At 42.0% G+C, this 19,853-nt stretch overlaps 1 protein-coding gene across 6 annotated transcripts in view; it reads right to left on the bottom strand.

The window, feature by feature from the left end:
• Positions 1-19,853, bottom strand: part of micu1 (mitochondrial calcium uptake 1) — a 108,247-nt gene that overhangs the window by 52,727 nt on the left and 35,667 nt on the right. For all 6 annotated transcript variants that reach the window (XM_043679120.1, XM_043679121.1, XM_043679123.1 and 3 more), the window contains exons 4-5: positions 14,928-15,084; positions 3,749-3,911 (exon numbers count right to left, since the gene is read on the bottom strand). In XM_043679120.1, the coding sequence (XP_043535055.1) occupies positions 3,749-3,911; positions 14,928-15,084 (320 nt within the window). The remainder of the gene's footprint in view (positions 1-3,748; positions 3,912-14,927; positions 15,085-19,853) is intronic.

Here is a 19,853-nt window from a genome sequence, read left to right as displayed (position 1 = left end):
CATGAAGATAGCAATTACAGAAAAGTGACTCAGGGATGGACAGGATTGGCAATTTAATGTTCCAGGATACAAATGCCACAGAAAAGGACAGAAAGTGGGGATGGGTGTTGGCGGGGGGATAGCATTACTGCTGTACTTAGGGAAGATGTTCCTGGGAATACATTCACGAAAATTATTTGGGTGGAACTGAGATATGAGAGGAATGATCACCTTATTGGGATTGTATTATAGATCCCCTAAGAGTCAGTGGGAAAGTGAGAAACAAATTTGTCAGGAGATTTCAGTTATCTATAAGAATAACAGGGTGGTTATGGTAGGGGATTTTAACTTTCCAAACATAGACTGGGACTGTCATAGTGTTAAGGGCTTAGATGAAGAGAAATTTGTTAAGTGTGTACAAGAAATGTTTCTGATTCAATATGTGAATGTACCTACTACAGAAAGTACAAAACTTGACCTACTCTTGGGAAATAAGGCAGGTGTTAGTGAGGGAGCACTTTGGGGTCAGTGACCATAATTCTATTAGTTTTAAAATAGAGATAGAAAAGGATAGACCACACCTAAAAGTTGAAGTTCTAAATTGGAGGAAGGCTTTTGACAGTATTGGGCAAGAACTTTCAAAAGTTGATGGGGACAGATGTTCGCAGATAAAAGGGACAGTTGGAAAATGGGAAGCCTTCAGAAATGAGATAACAAGAATCCAGAGACAGTATTCCAGTTAAGGTGAAAGGAAAGTCTGGTAGGTGGAGGGAAGGCTGGATGACTAGAGAAATTGAGGTTTTGGTTAAGAAGAAGGAGGAAGCATATGTCAGATATAGACAGGAGAGATCGAGTGAATCCTGAGAAGAGTATAAAAGCAGTGTGAGTTTACTTAAGAGGGAAATCAGGAGGGCAAAAAGGGGACATGAGATAGCTTTGGCAAAGAGGGTTAAGGAGAATACAAATGGTTTTATGAATACATTAAGGACAAATGGGTAATTAGGGAGAGAATAGGGCCCCTCAAAGATCAATAAGGAAGACTATGTATGGAGCCACAGGAGACGGGGGAGATACCTAACGAGTATTTTGCATCAGTGTTTACTGTGGAGAAGGTTATGGAAGATATAGAATGTAGGGAAACAGATTGTGACATGTTGAAAAATATCCAATTACAGAGGAGGAAGTGCTGGATGTCTTGAAATGCATAAAAGTGGATAAATCCCCAGGCCCTGATCAGGCATGCCTAGCTTCCCACAGAGTTCTAGGATAAGTGATTGCCGAGATATTTGTATCATCGATAGTCACAGGTGAGGTGCCAGAGGACTGGAGGTTGGCTATTTAAGAAAGGTGGTAAGGGAAAGCCAGGGAACTATAGACTGGTGAGCCTGACATTAGTGATGGGCAATTTGGTGGAGGGAATCCTGAGGGACAGGATTTACATGTATTTGGAAAGGCAAGGACTGAATGGGGATGGTCAACATGGCTTTGTGCATGGGAAATCATGTCTCACGAATTTGATTGAGATTTTTTGAAAAAGTAACAAAAAGGATTCATGAGGGCAGAGTGGTGGACACGATCTACATGTTCTTCAGTAAGGCGATCGAAAAGTTCCTCTGGTTAGCAAGATTAGATCTCATGGAATACAGGAAGAACTAGCCATTTGGATACAGAACTGGCTCGAAGGTAGAAGACAGAGGGTGGTGGTGGAGGGTTGCTTTTCAGACTGGAGGCCTGTGACCAGTGGGAGCTGGGACCACTACTTTTCATCATTTACATAAATAATTTGGATGTGAATAGAGGAGGTACAGTTAATAAGCTTGCAGATGACACCAAAATTGGAGGTGTAGTGGACGGCGAAAAAGGTTACCTCAGAATACAACGGGATCTTGATCAGATGGGCTAATGGGCTGAGGAGTGGCAGATGGGAATTTAATTTAGATAAATGGGAGATGCTGCATTTTGGAAAAGCAAATCTTAACAGGACTTGTATACTTAATGGTAAGGTCCTGGAGAGTGTTGCTGAACAAAGAGACCTTGGAATGCAGATTCATAGCTCCTTGAAAGTAGAATCGCAGGTAGATAGGATAGTGAAGGTGGCATTTAGAATGCTTTGCTTTATTGGTCAGAGTATTGAGTATAGAAGTCGGGAGGTCATGTTGTGGCAGAGAGGGCATTGGTTAGACCACTTTTGGAATAGTGTGTGTAATTCTAGTCTCCTTCCTATCAGAAGGATGCTGTGAAACTTGAAAGGGTTCAAAAAAGATTTACAAGGGTGTTGCCAGGATTGGAGGATTTGAGCTATAGGGAGAGGCTGAATAGACTGGGGCTGTTTTTCCTGGAGCATCAGAGGCTGAGGGGGTGACCTTATAGAGGTTTATAAAGTCATAAGGGGCATGGATAGGATAAATAGTCAAGGTCCGTTCCCTGGGGTGGGGGAGTCCAGACCTAGACAGCATAGGTTTAGGGTGAGAGGGGAAAGATATAAAAGGGACCTAAGGGGTAACTTTTTCACGTAGAGGGTGGTACGTGTATGGAATGAGCTGCCAGAGGAAGTGGTGGAGACTGGTACAATTGCAACATTAAGAGGCATTTGGATGGGTATATGAATAGGAAGGGTTTGAAGGGAAATGGGCCAGGTGCTGGCAAATGGGACTAGATTAGGTTGGGATATCTGGTTGGCATGAATGAGTTGGACCAAAGTGTCTGTTTCCGTGCTGTACATCTCTATGATTCTATTTCCACTCTATTTTCTGTCCTGCAACCAATTATTAATCTGTATTGGTGTATTATCTTCAATCTTATGTGATCCTATTTGTTTACTAACTTGTTAGATCTTATCAAAACCCTTCTGAAATGCACCCCATCCATTAGTCTTCCTTATCTATTTTATTACTTTCATCTTCACAGGAATGAATATAAGAATAGGGAAGTTTCAGTATAGGTATACAAGGCATTGGTGAGGCCACATCTCCTTATTTCTCTCCTAATTTAAGAAAGGGCAGCATGGTGGCTCAGTGGTTAGCACTGCTGCCTCACAGCACCAGGGACCCGGGTTCTATTCCAGCCTCGAGGGACTCTGTGTGGAGTTTGCACATTCTCCCCATATCTATGTGAGTTTCCTCCGGGTGCTCCAGTTTCCTCCCACAGTCCAAGCATGTGCAGGTCAGCTCAATTGGCCATGCTAAATTGCCCATAGTGTTAGGTACATTAGTCTGGGGTAAATATAGGGTAGGGAAATGGGTCTGGGTGGGTTACTCTTTGGAGGGTCGGTGTGGACTAGTTGGGCCAAAGGACCTGTTTCCATACTGTAGGGAATCTAATCTAATCTAAAAACAGGATAGGATTGCATTTGAATCACTTCACAGAGGTTTACTCAACTGATTTTTGGAGAGTAAAACATTAACTTTTCAGGAAACAATGGGCCTATACTGGATTTAGAAGAGTCACTGGTGATCTTGTTCTATTTAATTTAGATAAATGTGAGGTGCTGCATTTTGGAAAAACAAATCAGGTCAGGATTATACAATTAATGGTCAGGTTATGGGGAGTGTTGCTGAACAAATAGACCATGGCGTGCAGGTTCACATTTCCTTGGAAGTGGAGTCCCACATAAATCAGATAGTGAAGGAGGCGTTTGGTACACTTTCCTTTATTGAGTATAAGTGTTTAGGTGGCAGACAGGAAGGAGAGTTGATACACAGGGAGAACATTTAATTACAAAGTTAATTGACTAACTTAAATACTAATTGCATAGCAATTTTTCACTCACTCTCTGGTTGCTTTTCATTTGGCGTGATTGATCGCACAAAATCTTGGGGTGTCATGAACACTTCGGAATCTCCATTCTCATTGATGATCTTCAGTGTGGCAAAATATCGGAAGATTTTGTCTGGAGTGGAGTAAGCACGAATTCGGTTCTCATATTCCATGACCTGAAAATAAAGACAAGAAGAATTATTATTGAGAGTCCCTCTCATCTGGGAGAACAGTAGGATGCTGTGGTAGATATCTAAGTGAGGTCTGCAGATACTGGAGATCAGAGTCCGAATGCATGGTGCTGGAAAAGCACAGCCGGTCAGGCAGCAGGAGAGCTCTTCATCAGGAATCCTTTTACATGGATCTCGACAACTGGATCCTCCCTGACAGAGAATTTAGCCCAATTAATCAGAGATCAGAAATACACAGATCGGAGTGAGAACTGACAAGGATTTATTTAACAAACAGCGATGGCGAGGAAGAGACTTGACAGAAGAAACAGTCATTGACAGGCTGTTCAGAAGGAACCACAGCTTCTTCCGCGAAGAGAGGATACAGTGGAGTTTTATACCCTTACAACAATGAAATGTGAGTTGAGATAATGGTGTGCGTTGTACGACAAAGAGAAATAAAGTTCATTCATTGAAAAGATTCAAGCGTCCGGTGTCTGACAACGAGTTTCTTAATTGACTCAGGAGATTCCGATCCTTGGCTGGTGTAGGTGTTAGTGGGTTTCATCCGGGTATCAAAGTGTTTGTGTTGTTGAGAAGGCAAGTGAAGTACCTTTGGTGCTTCCTTGTCTGGGTACCCTTTGTGAAGGCTTGACACCTAGTGGGAGCAGCTGTGCCCTAAGGAAATTAGAGGTGCTGGGCTATTGCAGAGTGGGACCTTCATTATCAGTTAATCTGAAGTATATTCTCTTGGTCTGGGGCTGGAAGAGTCATGTCCTGAGGTACATGCAATGTCTGGGGCAGCTGGTTTGGCCAATTTGAAGCATTATGGGTAGACTTAGTGGCTGAGTGCAGACATTTTGCATTGCCTGTTTTGTGGCGATGTCATGGGGAGGCCGGGACCCATGCTTTCTCCCACACCCAATGCAAGCTCCTGACCAGCTCGAAGAAGGGTTAGAGAAGATTTGAAATGAGCAAGCTAGATAGGTAGGGAGAGGCTATTCCTGCTCATAAACGAAAAAAGAATGAAAGGGCATAGATTTCATGTTTAATGCAAGAAAAGCAAGACTGATGTGAGAAAAACATTTTTACACAGTTAGGGTCTGTGAAGCAATGCCTGGACATGGGGTGGAGGCAGGTTCAATTGAGGCACTCAAGAGGAACACTAGATGGTTACTTGGATAGAAATGGTTTAAGGGATATCGGGATAAGGTAAAAGATCAGAACTAGGTAACAGAACCAGTGTAGGCACAATAGGCCGAATCGCCTCCTTCTACACTGAAACTATTCTGTGACTCTGTGTCCTGAATAGTATCGCTATGGAGGCAACACAACCCCCGAACTCTCACTCTTTGCTGCAGAAAAAGTTGTCAATCCCCCTCACCACACCATCATCTACTATTACATCCTTTGTTACTCTTCTTGCCACTTGTTACATGGCTCCATGGTCCGTCTATTCATTCACCTCCACCTCCTCTCTCCTGTCATCCAAACAGGCTGAGAGAACTCAAAGCTACAGGAAAACTGCAGGTTTGCCCGCTGGGTCTGGGTCCACCTACCTGCTTCACCCACAGTCACCCCCTCCTGTCCTCAACCACTGACCATATCGGTGGACCCTGGTCTAAGTAGTGTGACTATCTCCTAGCACGAGTCCAATTAACTGTCCTCCTCCCTGATGTGTCACAATGTCGTAGTTCAGCCTTGAGCTCAAACTTGGAGCCAAAGCTGCATGAACTTCAAACATATCGACTTTAGTAAAGCGTTCGACAAGGTTCCTCATGGAAGACTGGTTAGCAAGGTTAGATCTCACAGAATACAGGGAGAACTAGCCATTTGGATACAGAACTGACTCAAAGGTAGAAGACAGAGGGTGGTGGTGGAGGGTTGTTTTTCAGACTGGAGGCCTGTGACCAGTGGAGTGCCACAAGGATCAGTGCTGGGTCCTCTATTTTTCATCATTTACATAAATGATTTGGATGTGAGCATAAGAAGTACAGTTAGTAAATTTGCAGATGAAACCAAAATTGGAGGTATAGTGGAGAGCGAAGAAGGTTACCTCAGATTACAACAGGATCTTGATCAGGTGGGTCAATGGATTGAAAAGTGGCAGATGGAGTTCAATTTAGATAAATGTGAGGTGCTGCATTTTGGGAAAGCAAATCTTAGCAGGACTTATACACTTAATGGTAAGGTCCTAGGGAGTGTTGCTGAACAAAGAGACCTTGGAGTGCAGGTTCATAGTTCCTTGAAAGTGGAGTCGCAGGTAGACAGGATAGTGAAGAAGGCATTTGGTATGCTTCCGTTTATTGGTCAGCGTATTGAGTACGGGAGTTGGGAGATCATGTTGTGGCTGTACAGGTCATTGGTTAGCCCACTGTTGGAGTATTGCGTGCAATACTGGTCTCCTTCCTATCGGAAAGATGTTGTGAAACTTGAAAGGGTTCAGAAAAGACTGACAAGGATGTTGCCAGGGTGGGAGTATTTGAGCTATAGGGAGAGGCTGAACAGGCTGGGGCTGTTTTCCTTGGAGCGTTGGAAGCCAAGGGCTGACCTTATAGAGGTTTATAAAATCATGAGGGGCATGGATAGGATAAATAGACAAAGTCTTTTCCCTGGGGTGGGGGGGGTATATGAATAGGAAGGGTTTGGAGGGATATGGGCCGTGTGCTGGCAGGTGGGACTAGATTGGGTTGAGATATCTGGTCGGCATGGGCCGGTTGGACCGAAGGGTCTGTTTCTGTGCTGTACGGCTCTATGACTTGCTGCAAATGGCCCTGGATCACAATGTTATGCATGAGCTCCCACATACTGCAACCTTGATACATTAATTAAATGGTCATCCTGAATGAATTATAATTTCTTATATTATTCACTGCTTACATCGCCTTTTATATGTTTCATTAATTTTACCATAAATTTGAATTCCGTGTTAAAAGTTTAAGAGTAGAAAATAATTGGAAAAACATCAATCAGTGACTCATTAAACAGCAAGAGCCTTTCTCTGTAGCTCAGCAAATACTAGTTCCAAATCAGCTCCAATGAACTGAGCTCTGTCTCTGATTGCCTGTCATCGGGTCCTTCTGTTCACTGCCCATCTAGGTCCTCAGCTCACTTTCTCCTCCTCTCAGGTGATGCTTTCTGCCTGTCTCCTGCTCCTCACTTGGCCTACTCCTCCACGTAACCCCCTGTCTCAGCTCCTCCGGCCACCCACTGCTCCAGGTCCTGCTGGCTCCCTGTCTCAGCTCCTCCAGTCACCCACTGCTCCAGGTCCTGCTGGCTCCCTGTCTCAGCTCCTCCGGTCACCCACTGCTCCAGGTCCTGCTGGCTCCCTGTCTCAGCTCCTCCGGCCACCCACTGCTCCAGGTCCTGCTGGCTTCCTGTCTCAGGGTCATCAGCTTGCCTGCTCTTTTAGCTGATACTGACTCTCTGCCTCAGGGCTCATTTCATGCCCACTCTTCTCACCTTATTGAATGGAACAGGCTCAAGTGGCAGAAGACTTACCCCATTCCTAATTCATATGCTGGTCCATGCAGAGACAAATATTCTTCATCAAAATGACAGAAAACCTCACTGCGATTTTATACTGATAGTGTAACTTTCTGAGTTAGTACTGTACAAATACTTGTAATCTAATAACTAACTAACTAACTAACAACAACACAAATATTAAATCAATAGAGTGAATCCCTTCACTAACTTAGTATATTTGTTGCAGCAAATTTAATATATATATGCTTAAGGATTCATACAGAATGATGCTAATTTTAACATCTTACACCTATGGATTCATCACACTTCAAAATGTCAAGTTGTAAAATAAAACTCTGAACATTTTATACAGCTTTCATGTTGCCTGGAGCCACCAATTTACCAACACCCATCAATGCACAAAGTTTGATCAGCAACAGCAATTAATCTGTCACCGCCCTTGAATCATTAAAAACAAATAGTCTTTGTGATCGAATCTGCTTACATCGAACATAGCACCACATGAGCAGCAGAATAAAACATTGCACACTGCATAGTATTGGACTCCTGTCACTGCTAAGCAACACACTCTCTGACTTATCAGCAGTTTGCTATTATAATGTGATCCTGTCGTGAGGCAATTCTTGAAGGGTTCTGCAGATTACACTGGAGTTTCAATGATGTTTCTCATTACAGAGATGTGGACTGAATGCAGATTTTTAAAATGCATATTTTACCTCTTCATACTTACATCCAAGATAATATCCTATATGCACATACCCTGATGGTTAGCAGTCCTTTTTCTTTGTCACTGCAATAGATGTTGGGACTATTTTCAGTGGAGCAGAGGTCTAAGAAATTGAATGGAGGTTTAGGCAATTCTCTGGCCAATATTTATTCCTCAACCAGCAACACAAAAGCAGATTTCCTAGTTATTAATTCATTGCTATTTGTGGTTTGATGAAATCTAGCTGTTTGGTGAATGATTGCTGTGTTCCCTATGTTAAAATAGTGACACCACTTTGAAGATAGGTTCTTCGTTTTACATAAGGTATTTTAAGACATCCCAAGTTTGTGAAAGGTATAATGGATTTTGAACTTTCGTCTGTCTATCCTATTAACTTTGATTGTAGATATCAACTATGCAAGAGGCACTGCAGAAATAAATCAAGGCTCCTTAGATAGCACCTTCTAAATAAACTACTACTTCCATCTCAAAGCAGAATACCACCAACTGTAAATTCCCTTTCATGCCACTCACCATCCTGACTTGGAAATACATCGCTGTTTCCTTCATTGTGTCAGAATTTTGCAACTTCCGCCCTAATAGCATTGTGGGTCTATTTACAGCATGTGGACTATAATTGTTCAAAAAGGCAACTCATCACCACCATGTCAAATGCAACGAGGGATGGGCAATAAATGTTGGCCAGACAGTGATACGTACCTCCCCTTAGAAAATGCAGAAATGTCTATCTTAAAACTATATAACGAAGAGCTAAGATTAAATGATCAGTTTTCTTCATGCAGTATGAAGAAAATGGAGCATGAGGAAGCATTGTTACGGGAATGGCTGAGTCAGAGACCATTTGTCTCTTAAGGAAAAAAAATGGATAAATATTCAATGCAGGTGATTCAAAGGTAGAGGCAGAAAGTAGGTCTGTGGGATTAGTTTTGAATGCCATGCAAAGAAAAAGCATGAACAGGGTGGAGCACATGACTGAATTCTATTAACTATTCTCTATTTCTGCTGTAGGTTATGCTTTAAAGTGGATGCAAGTCAACTTGTTTATATACATGCAACAAACATCTGTACTCATTTAAGTTGTTATGGAAAATAGAAGGAAAATTGGGAAAAACCATTTTTGCTAAGTTGGGGAGTCTAAGATTAGGGAACACTATCTGAAAAATAAGAGCAAAACCTTTCAGGAATGAAATTACCAAACCCTCTGTACACACAAGGGTAGAAACTTGGAACTCTTCCACAATTGACAATTGATACTTAATCAATTAATCTACAGAAATAGGGCTGGAGAATGGGACAAACGTGGTAGCTCTTGGTTGAATGGCCGCCTTAGGTACTACAGAAATCTATGATTTTGTATAGAGACTTTATTCTCTATACGTTTTAGATGTACATGTAAAAAAAAAAGAGGTACATGTGCAAGAAGAAAAAGGTAACTATACGATTTCTGTCATGACAGTATTATTATAACAACTCTGAAAGAACCTAATGTTAGAAATAATTACATCACATTGTTTAAACACTTAATTGGTTTTAACAGAGGTAGTGTGTTCAATTTTGGGCATTACGTTTCTGGAAGCATGTCAAGGCCATGGAGACAGTGACAAAAGATTTTCTGAAATGGCATTGCTAATGTGGAGAGACTGGAGAAGTTGAGGCTGCTTTCCTTTGAGAAGGTAAAAAGCAGATTTTATAAAATCACGAATGGTTTCAATGTAGTAAATAAGCACAAACTTTTTCAGTCACCAGGGGACACAGCTTAACAGAATTCATAAAGGAACCAGAGGCAATGAGAGAAAAATGAGTTCTTGTGATACGTAGGCTTGAAAGAGATTGCTATATTTGCAGCATTTTAAACTGTGTAATAGTGATACCACAATGCAATCTCAGATCACAATAAATTAACTAATACTATCACCATTGATGGCACTTGCTACAATTCACTTCCACAACAGAGCAACTTGTGTTTGAACATAAGCAGATTCATGGGTATGGCTTTCTTGAAGAGTTGCAACATTATCATTCAAGTCATTAGCAAACATAGATCCTCTTCCTTCTCCACTGTGTTTTCAGGTGTACGGGGTGGCACGGTGGCTCAATGGCTAACACTGCTGCCTCACAGCGCCAGGGACCCGGGTTCGATTCTCGCCTCGGGCAACTGTCTGTATGGAGTTCGCATTTTCTCCCGGTGTCTGCATGGGTTTCCTCTAGGTGCTCCGGTTTCCTCCCCCAATCCAAAGATGTGTGGGTCAGGTGAATTGGCCATGTGTTAGGTGGCTTAGCCAGGGTTAAATGCATGGGACCGGGTCTGGGTGGGTTACTCTTCGGAGGGTCAGTGTGGACTTATTGGGCCAAAGGGTCTGTTTCCATACTGTAGGGAATCTAATCTAATTTAATCTAATCTTTGATGGCATCATTGAGAAAACAATGAGACAGTTGAACCTGACTTTTAACTGAAGGTACACTTTTAGGAAAAAGACTGGATAGTGACAAAGATTTGAACAAGATGATAACATCAAACCCCTGATTTAAGAGGTAGGGGAAAATAAATCAATTAGTATTTATTTTCCTGATCACATCCAGAAACCTATACTGCAAAGTATGAGTTTCGATAGTGGGAGACAATTATATCAGGCTTAGTTTTGATAATCAATAGCCAACTCATATTGACTGAATAGACTGAAGATCCCTCTGTGTATCAGTGGTCCGAAGGGTCCTGCCATTTACTCTATACTTTCCTCTTGCATTTGACTTCCCAAATGCATAATCTCATACTTGTCTGGATTAAACTCTTCTGCCATTCCTCTACTCAATTTTCCAACTTACCTATATCCTGTATTGTTTGATAACCTTCGCCATTATCCATAACTCCACCAATTTTCATGTATTCTGCAAATGCATGCATCAGGAACAGCTACATTCAAACAAATCATTGTACATTACAAACAATAGAGGTCCCAGCACTAACCCTTCTGGTTCATCACTGGAGCTACACACAGATTACCTCAAGAGACATTAGTGGGTCCTACTCTTTCTATAGTTATGCTCTTGCACTTTATATGCATTAAATAACCCTTTGGGATTCCCTTTATTCTAGTTCTCAGTGCTCTCTCATGAGGGACAGGATTCAGATGTATTTGGAAAGGCAAAGGATGATTAGGGATAGTCAGCATGGCTTTGTGCATGGGAAATCATGCCTCACAAACGTGATTGAGTTTTTTGAACAAGTAACAAAGAGGATTTATGAGGGCAGAGCAGTAGATGTGATTGATATGGACTTCAGTAAGGTATCTCATTAGTTCACAATTAGATCTCGGAATACAGGGAGAACAACCATTTGGATACAGAACTGGCTCAAAAGGTAGAAGACAGAGTGGGGTGGTGGAGGGTTGCTTTTCAGATTGGAGGCTTCTGACCAGTGGAGTGCTACAAAGATCGGGGCTGGATCCATTACTTTTCGTCATTCATGTAAATACTTTGGATGTGAACATAGGAGGTATAGTTAGTAAGTTTGCAGATGACACCAAAATTGGAGGTGTAGTGGACAGTGAAGAAGATTACCTCAGATTACAATGGGATCTTGATCAAATAGACCAGTAGGTTAAGGAGTGGTAGATGGTGTTTAATTTAGCTAATGTGAGGTGCTGCATTTTGGAAAAACAAATCAGACCAAAACTTATACATTTAATGGTAAGGTCCTGAGGAATACTGCTGAAGAAAGAGACCTTGAAGTGCAGGTTCATAGTTCCTTGAAAATAGAGTTGCAGGTAGATAGAACAGCAAAGGCGGCATTTGATATGTTTTCCAATACTGGTCACAGCATTGAGTATAGGAGTTGGGAGGTCATGTTGTGGCTGTACAGGGCATTGGTTAGGCCATGTTTGGAATATTGTGGGTAATACTGAGCTCCTTGCTATCAGAAGGAGGTTGTGAAACATGAAAGGGTTCAGACAAGATTTACAAGGATGTTGCCCTGAACAGGCTGGGGCTGTTTTCCCTGGTGCATCAGAGGCTGAGGGGTAACCTTATAGAGGTTTATAAAATCATGAGTGGCATAGATAGGATAACTGGATAAAATCTTTTCCCTGGGGTGGGGGAAGTCAGAACTAGAGGGCATAGGTTTAGGGCAAGAGGGGAAAGATATAAAAGGGACCTATGGGACAACTTTTTCATGCAGAGTGTGATACATGTATGGAATGAGCTGCCAGAGGAAGTAGTGGAGGCTGGTACATTTACAACATCTAAAAGGCATTTGGATTGGTATATGAATAGGAAGGGTTTAGAGGGATATGGACCAAGTGCTGGAAAACGGGACTAGATTAGGTTAGGATATCTGGTCGGCATGGACAAGTTAGACTGAAGAGTCGGTTTCCGTGCCGTATATCTCTATGAATCTATCTCCTTGACTCTTAACTTGCCAAATTTCTAAGATCCTCCTGCTCTTTCCATACTTTTCATTTTAGAGACTCTGCTGTATTGACCCAACATATCTGTCACAAGTTTCTCTTTCTCTCTTAATCCTATGCTTTACATCCCTTGACATCCAGGGTCCTCCAGTCTTGATTCCACCTTCATTCTTTGCAGAATCATATTTGCTCTGTGTTCTCAGTTTATTTTTTTGAATGTCTCCCATTATTCTGACACGGTTTTACAGCTGTATCTGTAAAAGCTACTCCCAGTCCACTTAGGCCAAATTGTACCTTATTGTGTAAAATTAACCTTTCCCCAATTTAGAGTTTTTATTCCTGGCTTATCCTTCAGTTTTTCTACAACTTTCCTAAATCTAACACTGTTATGGTCACTGTCACCAAAATGCACCTCTCACATGTACCTTCCACGCACCCAGGCTCATTTCCAAATATTAGGTCCAGATATGCCCTTTCCCTTGTTGGGCTTGCTGCATGTTGACTAAAAAAAGTATTCCTTGTGGTATTTTAACCCAGGTCCACAGAACTTTATCCTCAGATTCTGGATTATTAGGCTAGTGCATGACCACTATTTGTCACCATCCAACATTCCCACTATGCTATGCGGTGTCTGCGTACCTATCGGGGCACTGACTTCTGGTTTCGGAAGTCGATACTGAACGTGAGCTCCTGAGGGTATGCCTGATCAAATACTATAGGGAACACTGATCACTGCCTTTGCCAGTCTGGTTTAAAATTGACCAGAGGAAACCAGGATGTTGGTCTGGCACCTGTTCAGAGGTAACCTATGCAACTTATACAGGTCTCACCTTCTCTAAAAACGGTACCAATGTCTGTGGAATCTTAAAAACTCCCTCCTCCACCGTCTCCACAGCCAACCATTTATCTGATCTATCCTTATACTCACTAATGCGTGGCACCAGGAGTAATCCGGGGATTATTATCTTTGAAGTCTTGCTTTCTAATTTCCTAATTCCATCAAGTCGGATGGCAGGACCTCAATTCTCTTTCTTCCAATGTCATTTGTCTCAATGTGAACCATAAACTTCAGCTGATCACTCCTCCCCTTTCAAATGCCCTGCCATCGGAGTAAAGTCTGTGCCCGCAGATATGGCTACCTACTTTCTTAATTAATTGATTCTGTAAAATTGCCATTCCACAATCTCTCTCTGAAACCAATGCCCCATGCAGCTGGACCAGAGTGCCATGCTGAGAGAGGAGGCCCCCTCCAGCCACAGCAGCAGCATTGGGATGAACCAGTTGGTTCTTCCCCAGCCTGGGCTAATTTCCCTGGCCCAGACTCTCAGACTAGGCTGATGTTCCTGGTTCACAGCTGGGCCTGTGCACCTGAAGGATGAGAGTGGTGGTCTTGGTACTGTGTGGTATTCTCCATGTGTGGTAGTTTTATTCCGTTAGGACTGTCTTGTCCCAGCATGGCTCTCTCTTACCCAGGTGGAGATCTTCTTCATTTTCAGTGTTCCAGCAACCTAGCAGGATGTCTCATCCAAGAGTGGTGATCCCATCCTAGAATAGGAGTCTCGTTCCCACTACTTCGTCATGATATTCCATTGGCTTCCTCCAAGTCCAGGAGCTGTTAACTGAACTGCAATGAACATCTCTTAATTTTACTTTTTTCTTAATTATTATGCATGACTTCTGTCATTGATGTAGGTGCCTTGGTGAGGTGACCTAGAAAACTTGTCACTGCATTTGGCGTGTAAAAGTACACGTGACAATACATTTCTATTCCGTGGGCCTGGTTCTAGCTGGTCTCTACAGAAGACCAGTTTTCCAAGGCTGAAAAATAGTTTGTGAGCAAGGTACATTTGGGGACTCCTTCAATACCTGCCTGGTCCCCTTCATCTGTCTAACAGTTAACATTCCCCTCTCTACCTGCACTCCTTAAGCTGTGGGGTGACCATGCCCTGAAACCTGCCATCCATGAACTTCTCAATCTCATGAATGCACTGTTGTGCCCTCCAGTCCACTCAATCCCCAAAACCTACAGTTTAAGCCCCTCTTTTCGGAGGCACTTCCTGGGCACATACTCATCGAGACTGTCACTAGCATCTAGATTTACCCTCGTGGTGCAGAATGTCTTAATCACAGACCTGAACTCACCAGACAAATCTTAACTAAATAGAATATGTTCCCTTGCTTATATTTTACGCTTAAACTTACTTAAATGTAGAGAAGAAAAATATTATTCTTGTTTATTGCAAACAAACTCAAAGTAACCTTTATTCTGAAGTGAAGAAATTTAGTTCAGAACCAGTATTTATATATCTGTACCACAAACTAACACTTGCAGGGGATGGAATTTGCATTAAATGTTAATTCATACATTCCAAAGTTACTGCATTGTTCCGGTCAGCTACATACCTTTCGATCTCTAAAGCCCCTCCGCTTCTTCTTCTTTTCAGCCTGTCCCTCCTCTTCCTGTGACTTCACAGCTTTCTCATCACCTTGATCCTCCTTAACTCCTAAACAGTCATCTCTGGGTGTGCGTTTCACTGAGTTAGCACCCTCTGCATGTGCTCTAACAAGGAAATGCAAAAAGTAAAAGGCTTAAGCATTTTTGTACAATCCACAATTATAATTCCAACATCTTTTCAATAAACAATGGGGAAATACAGCAAACAAGTGTTTCTTCACATTTAAACTTCCCTGCAGACACTTTCAGAGCTGAACCATTACAACAATCCCATCACCAATGTTGGAAATGTGCCCATCTGTTCATTCTCCTGATATAAAAAAACCTCTCTCATTCCCACAACACAACCACCCCGCAAGACCCTTTGAATACTTTACTGTTTTAACAGGTGTTCAGTTTTTCTTGTGGATGAGTGGGGTTGTTAAATTGGCATAGAGACTGGTTTTGGCAAAGTTGTTTAAATTCAAAGCCCTTCTCAGAGTCCAGCCTTCCTTCCACTATAACCTTTGCTTGGTCTTACACATCCTTCCATACCTTGACTCCTTGATTTTGTGATCAACCTGCTCTCCTTTGCTTCACCAGCTCTGGCAAGTCCAACTTCAGGTCCACTTTCACAAACCTGGTCATTTTTTTCTTCTGTCTCCAGCAAACTTTTTTTTAAGCACTTATTTCCAACCCAAGGAATAGTCATCCATCTTAACCATTCTTCATTAGATCAGTAACTTTATTTTGTTGGTGCACAGAATTGTGCAAATGTATTGCTCAGAGAAACCACAAATTGAGTAGTACAGTCAATTTTACATTGCATGTTGTGTCCATCATGACTAGCTTTACCTTCAAGCTGTGTTTCCTGCAAACAAGAATGGAATTGGTGAATTTGCCTTCATGATTCATGTCCCCTGACAACCAATCATGCAGATTTCAATCAGATTTAAGTGTCAAATCCATCTGTCCCTGATTGAAAGATGATGAAATAATTATACTGTCCTGTACATTTTTTTCCTTCATGGGATGTGGGTATGCCTGACAAGGCCAGAATTTAATCCCCATCTCTCATTCACCAGGGCACAGTTAAGTGCCTGGAGTCATGTGTAGGCTAGACCCTAAAGGACATTAGTGAACCAGATAGATTTCCTGACAATCGACAAAGGAGTCTCATGATGAACATGAAACCAAAGTCCAGATATTTATATTGAATTCAAATTCCATCATCTGTCATAGCAGGATTCAAACATGGTCCCCAGAACATCACCTGGGTATCTGGATTATTAAGCTTCACAATGGCTCAGTGGTTAGCACTACTGCCTCACAGCATCAGGGGCTTGGACTCGATTCCAGCCTTGGGCGACTATCTGTGTGAGGTTTGCATGTTCTCTCCACATCTGCATGGGTTTCCTCCAGGCGCTCTGGTCTTCTCCCACAGTCGAAAGATGTGCAGGTTACATAGATTGGTCATGCTAAATTGACCCTAGTATCCAGGAAACTGCAGGGTTACAAGGATAGGATGGGGGAGGGAGGGAGGGGGGGGGGGGAAGAGAATGGGTCTGGATGCGATGCTCTTCAGAGGGTCTGCTTCCATACTGTAGCTATGTTAATTATATGAATAGTCTTGTGATAATACCAATACGTCATCACCTCCTCTTACGTTCACCTCATCTTCAAATAGGACAGCAAACAAAATGCTGAGGCCCTCACAATACACACAAAGCATTTACAGACACAAACTCTCTTAACGAAAACTAAAGACACTGGTCTCTGCAACAGAAGTATTCTTAGAAGATTCAATAAAATCATTCAGAGCTTCGTTAAGATAAATAAACAAAGGAAATTTCCTTTTACAACTAAGTTAGTAAATAAAAAGCATAGACTTTCCACAAGAAAAAAAGGCTGGATTAAGAGAATTTTATTTTAAACAGAAGGCTGTTAGATCATAAATAAAAGTATAGAGAAGTCAATAACAGCTTTGAGAAAATGAATGTATATCTGCTCAGTATGGGGATGGGATAGAGAGATAGGACCAAGTAGACTGCCCTATCAGTGAGCCATCACAGGCTCAACTGGGAACACTCCTTCCTGTGTGCTAGGGAATTTGATACCAAGTAATCAGACAAACCAAAGTGAAGGCAGACAATGAGGACAGTGGCTACAGCATGCTGCCTTTGTATTCTACTTGCAGCAGTTCAGCAATTGCTGAAGTCACCCAGAATGAAATGTTCACTGCTACTTGGAGAATGTGGCAAGTAGTGCCTCCATTCTGGAGTGTGCTTTGCTTTAAAACTGTGCATGCTCCTGAGAAATCTAGTTACCTGCTTCACATGTGGTTCAGCAATTGTACTGTAAGTGCAACCTCAAACCCAGTGTGCTGTATTAAGCATCAAATATTAACTAACAGATCAAATAATGAGAATTAGCAGCATAAGAAAGGCAACAGCAAAGAAAGCTGTTTCGAAACTCATTGCTTCTCAGCTTTCAGTGGCCTACACAGGGTAATAAAAATTACTGTATTCACAAATATTAAACATAAAACCTTTTCATGAGTCAAGCAACAAATTTCTTTTTAACAGCTGTGACTCAAAACAAAGTATATGTAGTTTTTTCCCAACAACTCTACAAATTATTAGTTCATTCAAGAGTGCATGGAATGAGCTGCCAGAGAAAGTAGTAGAAACTAGTACAAATACAACATTTAAAAGGAATCTGGATGGGTACATGAATAGGAAGGATTCAAAGGATATGGGCTAAGTCCATGGCAAATGAGACTAGATTAATTTAGGATATCTGGTTGGCATGGGTGGGTTGGACCGAAGGATTTGTTTCAGTGCTGTACAACTCTATAAGGACATGAGCCAAAGGATTATCAGGCTTTATTGGTCAGAATATCGAGTACAGGAGTTGGGAGGTCATGTTGCGGCTGTACAGGACATTGGTTAGGCCACTGTTGGAATATTGCGTGCAATTCTGGTCTCCTTCCTATTGGAAAGATGTTGTGAAACTTGAAAGGGTTCAGAAAAGATTTACAAGGATGTTGCCAGGGTTGGAGGATTTGAGCTATAGGGAGAGGCTGAACAGGCTGGGGCTGTTTTCCCCTGGTGTGTCGGAGGCTGAGGGGTGACCTTATAGAGGTTTACAAAATTGAGGGGCATGGATAGGATAAATAGGCAAAGTCTTTTCCGTGGGGTGGGGGAAGTCCAGAACTAGAGGGCATAAGTTTAGGGAGAGAGGGGAAAGATATAAAAGAGATCTACAGGGCAACTTTTTTTACACAGCGGGTGTATGGAATGAGCTGCCAGAGGAAGTGGTGGAGGCTGGTACAATTGCAACATTTAAGAGGCATTTGGATGGGTATATGAATAGGAAGGGTTTGGAGGGATATGGGCTGGGTGCTGGCAAGTGGCACTAGATTGGGTTGGGATATCTGGTCGGCATGGATGGGTTGGACTGAAGGGTCTGTTTCCATGCTGTATATCTCTATGACTCTATGATATCTATTTCACTCTAATTAAAATAATCAAATCGTAATGCTATTTTTCATTTATTCCATGACTACTCTTTACAATTCTGTGTTTTGTTACGAAATCTGAGCATCTAAGGAATACAATGATGCTTTTTTTACGATAATTGAACAAAAGTCCCTGAGGACTTAAGCATAAAATAAACAGGCAATTTTACAATTGAAATGCATAACACTATGAGAAATACATGGGTATTATTTATTAAATACTTATTTCAAAACTGCACAGGCCCTGAAGGAGACCACTGTGATCCATCTCAAGATGGTAGAGTACCTAAAAAATAAAACCTACATCTGAACATAAGGATGAAGAGAAATTGGCTGAAATTAAGGAGAAAACATTGTAGAGTGATTAGATTCTCTGCATTTGGCAGCCAAAGTGATACTTGGGTACATCTTGGTATCAGGTTTCACAGATGTGGTTTGCTGTTGGAATACATAATCAGCATTAAGAAGCCATGTCATCCTAGAGATTACTTTGGGCAGCAAATAGAAGGGGAAACAAAATGTTGCAAGATGTGGGATTAGGCCTACTGCTCATTTGAAGGATAATATCAACCATTTATCATTAGTGTTGATGCATCATTGTGAGAATTGCGTGTCATGAGCCAAAGGCATCAGCATGGTATTAGAGAGATACAAACACAGCCATAAAATCAAAGTTGAACAGAGCGGATTTATCAAAGCTGCTTGTGGAAACAACTCACATTTAGACTTGCTTCATACCCTGCAAATTGCATCAATGTGGTAATCGTTTCTGTCAAATGCTCCTTTAATGACATCAATGCTTTGTTGTGTAATTGTATTTTCTTTGCATGATATCTGCAACAAGAATTCCATGCTGTGCAAGGCAGGTGAAAGAATTTAAATCTTTGTTATAGCACATAATGTCAGCTTGATTTCTATGCTTCCCTATGCACTACACTGGGCAAAATTCTCTCTTCCCCAAGGTGGACCAACACCATAATATTGTTCAAATTTTGTGAGAAGATTTGTAGCTCGGGTGCTCGTTGTTGTGGTTCTGTTCGCCGAGCTGGAAATTTGTGTTGCAGACGTTTCGTCCCCTGTCTAGGTGACATCCTCAGTGCTTGGGAACCTCCTGTGAAGCGTTTGTGATATTTCCTCCGGCATTTATAGTGGTTTGTCTCTGCCGCTTCCGGTTGTCAGTTCCAGCTGTCTGTTGGAGTGGTCGGTATATCGGGTCCAGGTCAATGTGCTTATTGATTGAATCTGTGGACGAGTGCCATGCCTCTAGGAATTCCCTGGCTGTTCTCTATTTGGCTTGTCCTATAATAGTAGTGTTGTCCCAGTCGAACTCATGTTGCTTGTCATCTGCGTGTGTGGCTACTAAGGATAGCTGGTC

Source organism: Chiloscyllium plagiosum, chromosome 38, assembly GCF_004010195.1.
Source record: "Chiloscyllium plagiosum isolate BGI_BamShark_2017 chromosome 38, ASM401019v2, whole genome shotgun sequence".
Taxonomy (NCBI): Eukaryota; Metazoa; Chordata; class Chondrichthyes; order Orectolobiformes; family Hemiscylliidae; genus Chiloscyllium; species Chiloscyllium plagiosum.
This window is presented reverse-complemented; position numbering and strand designations above follow the sequence as displayed.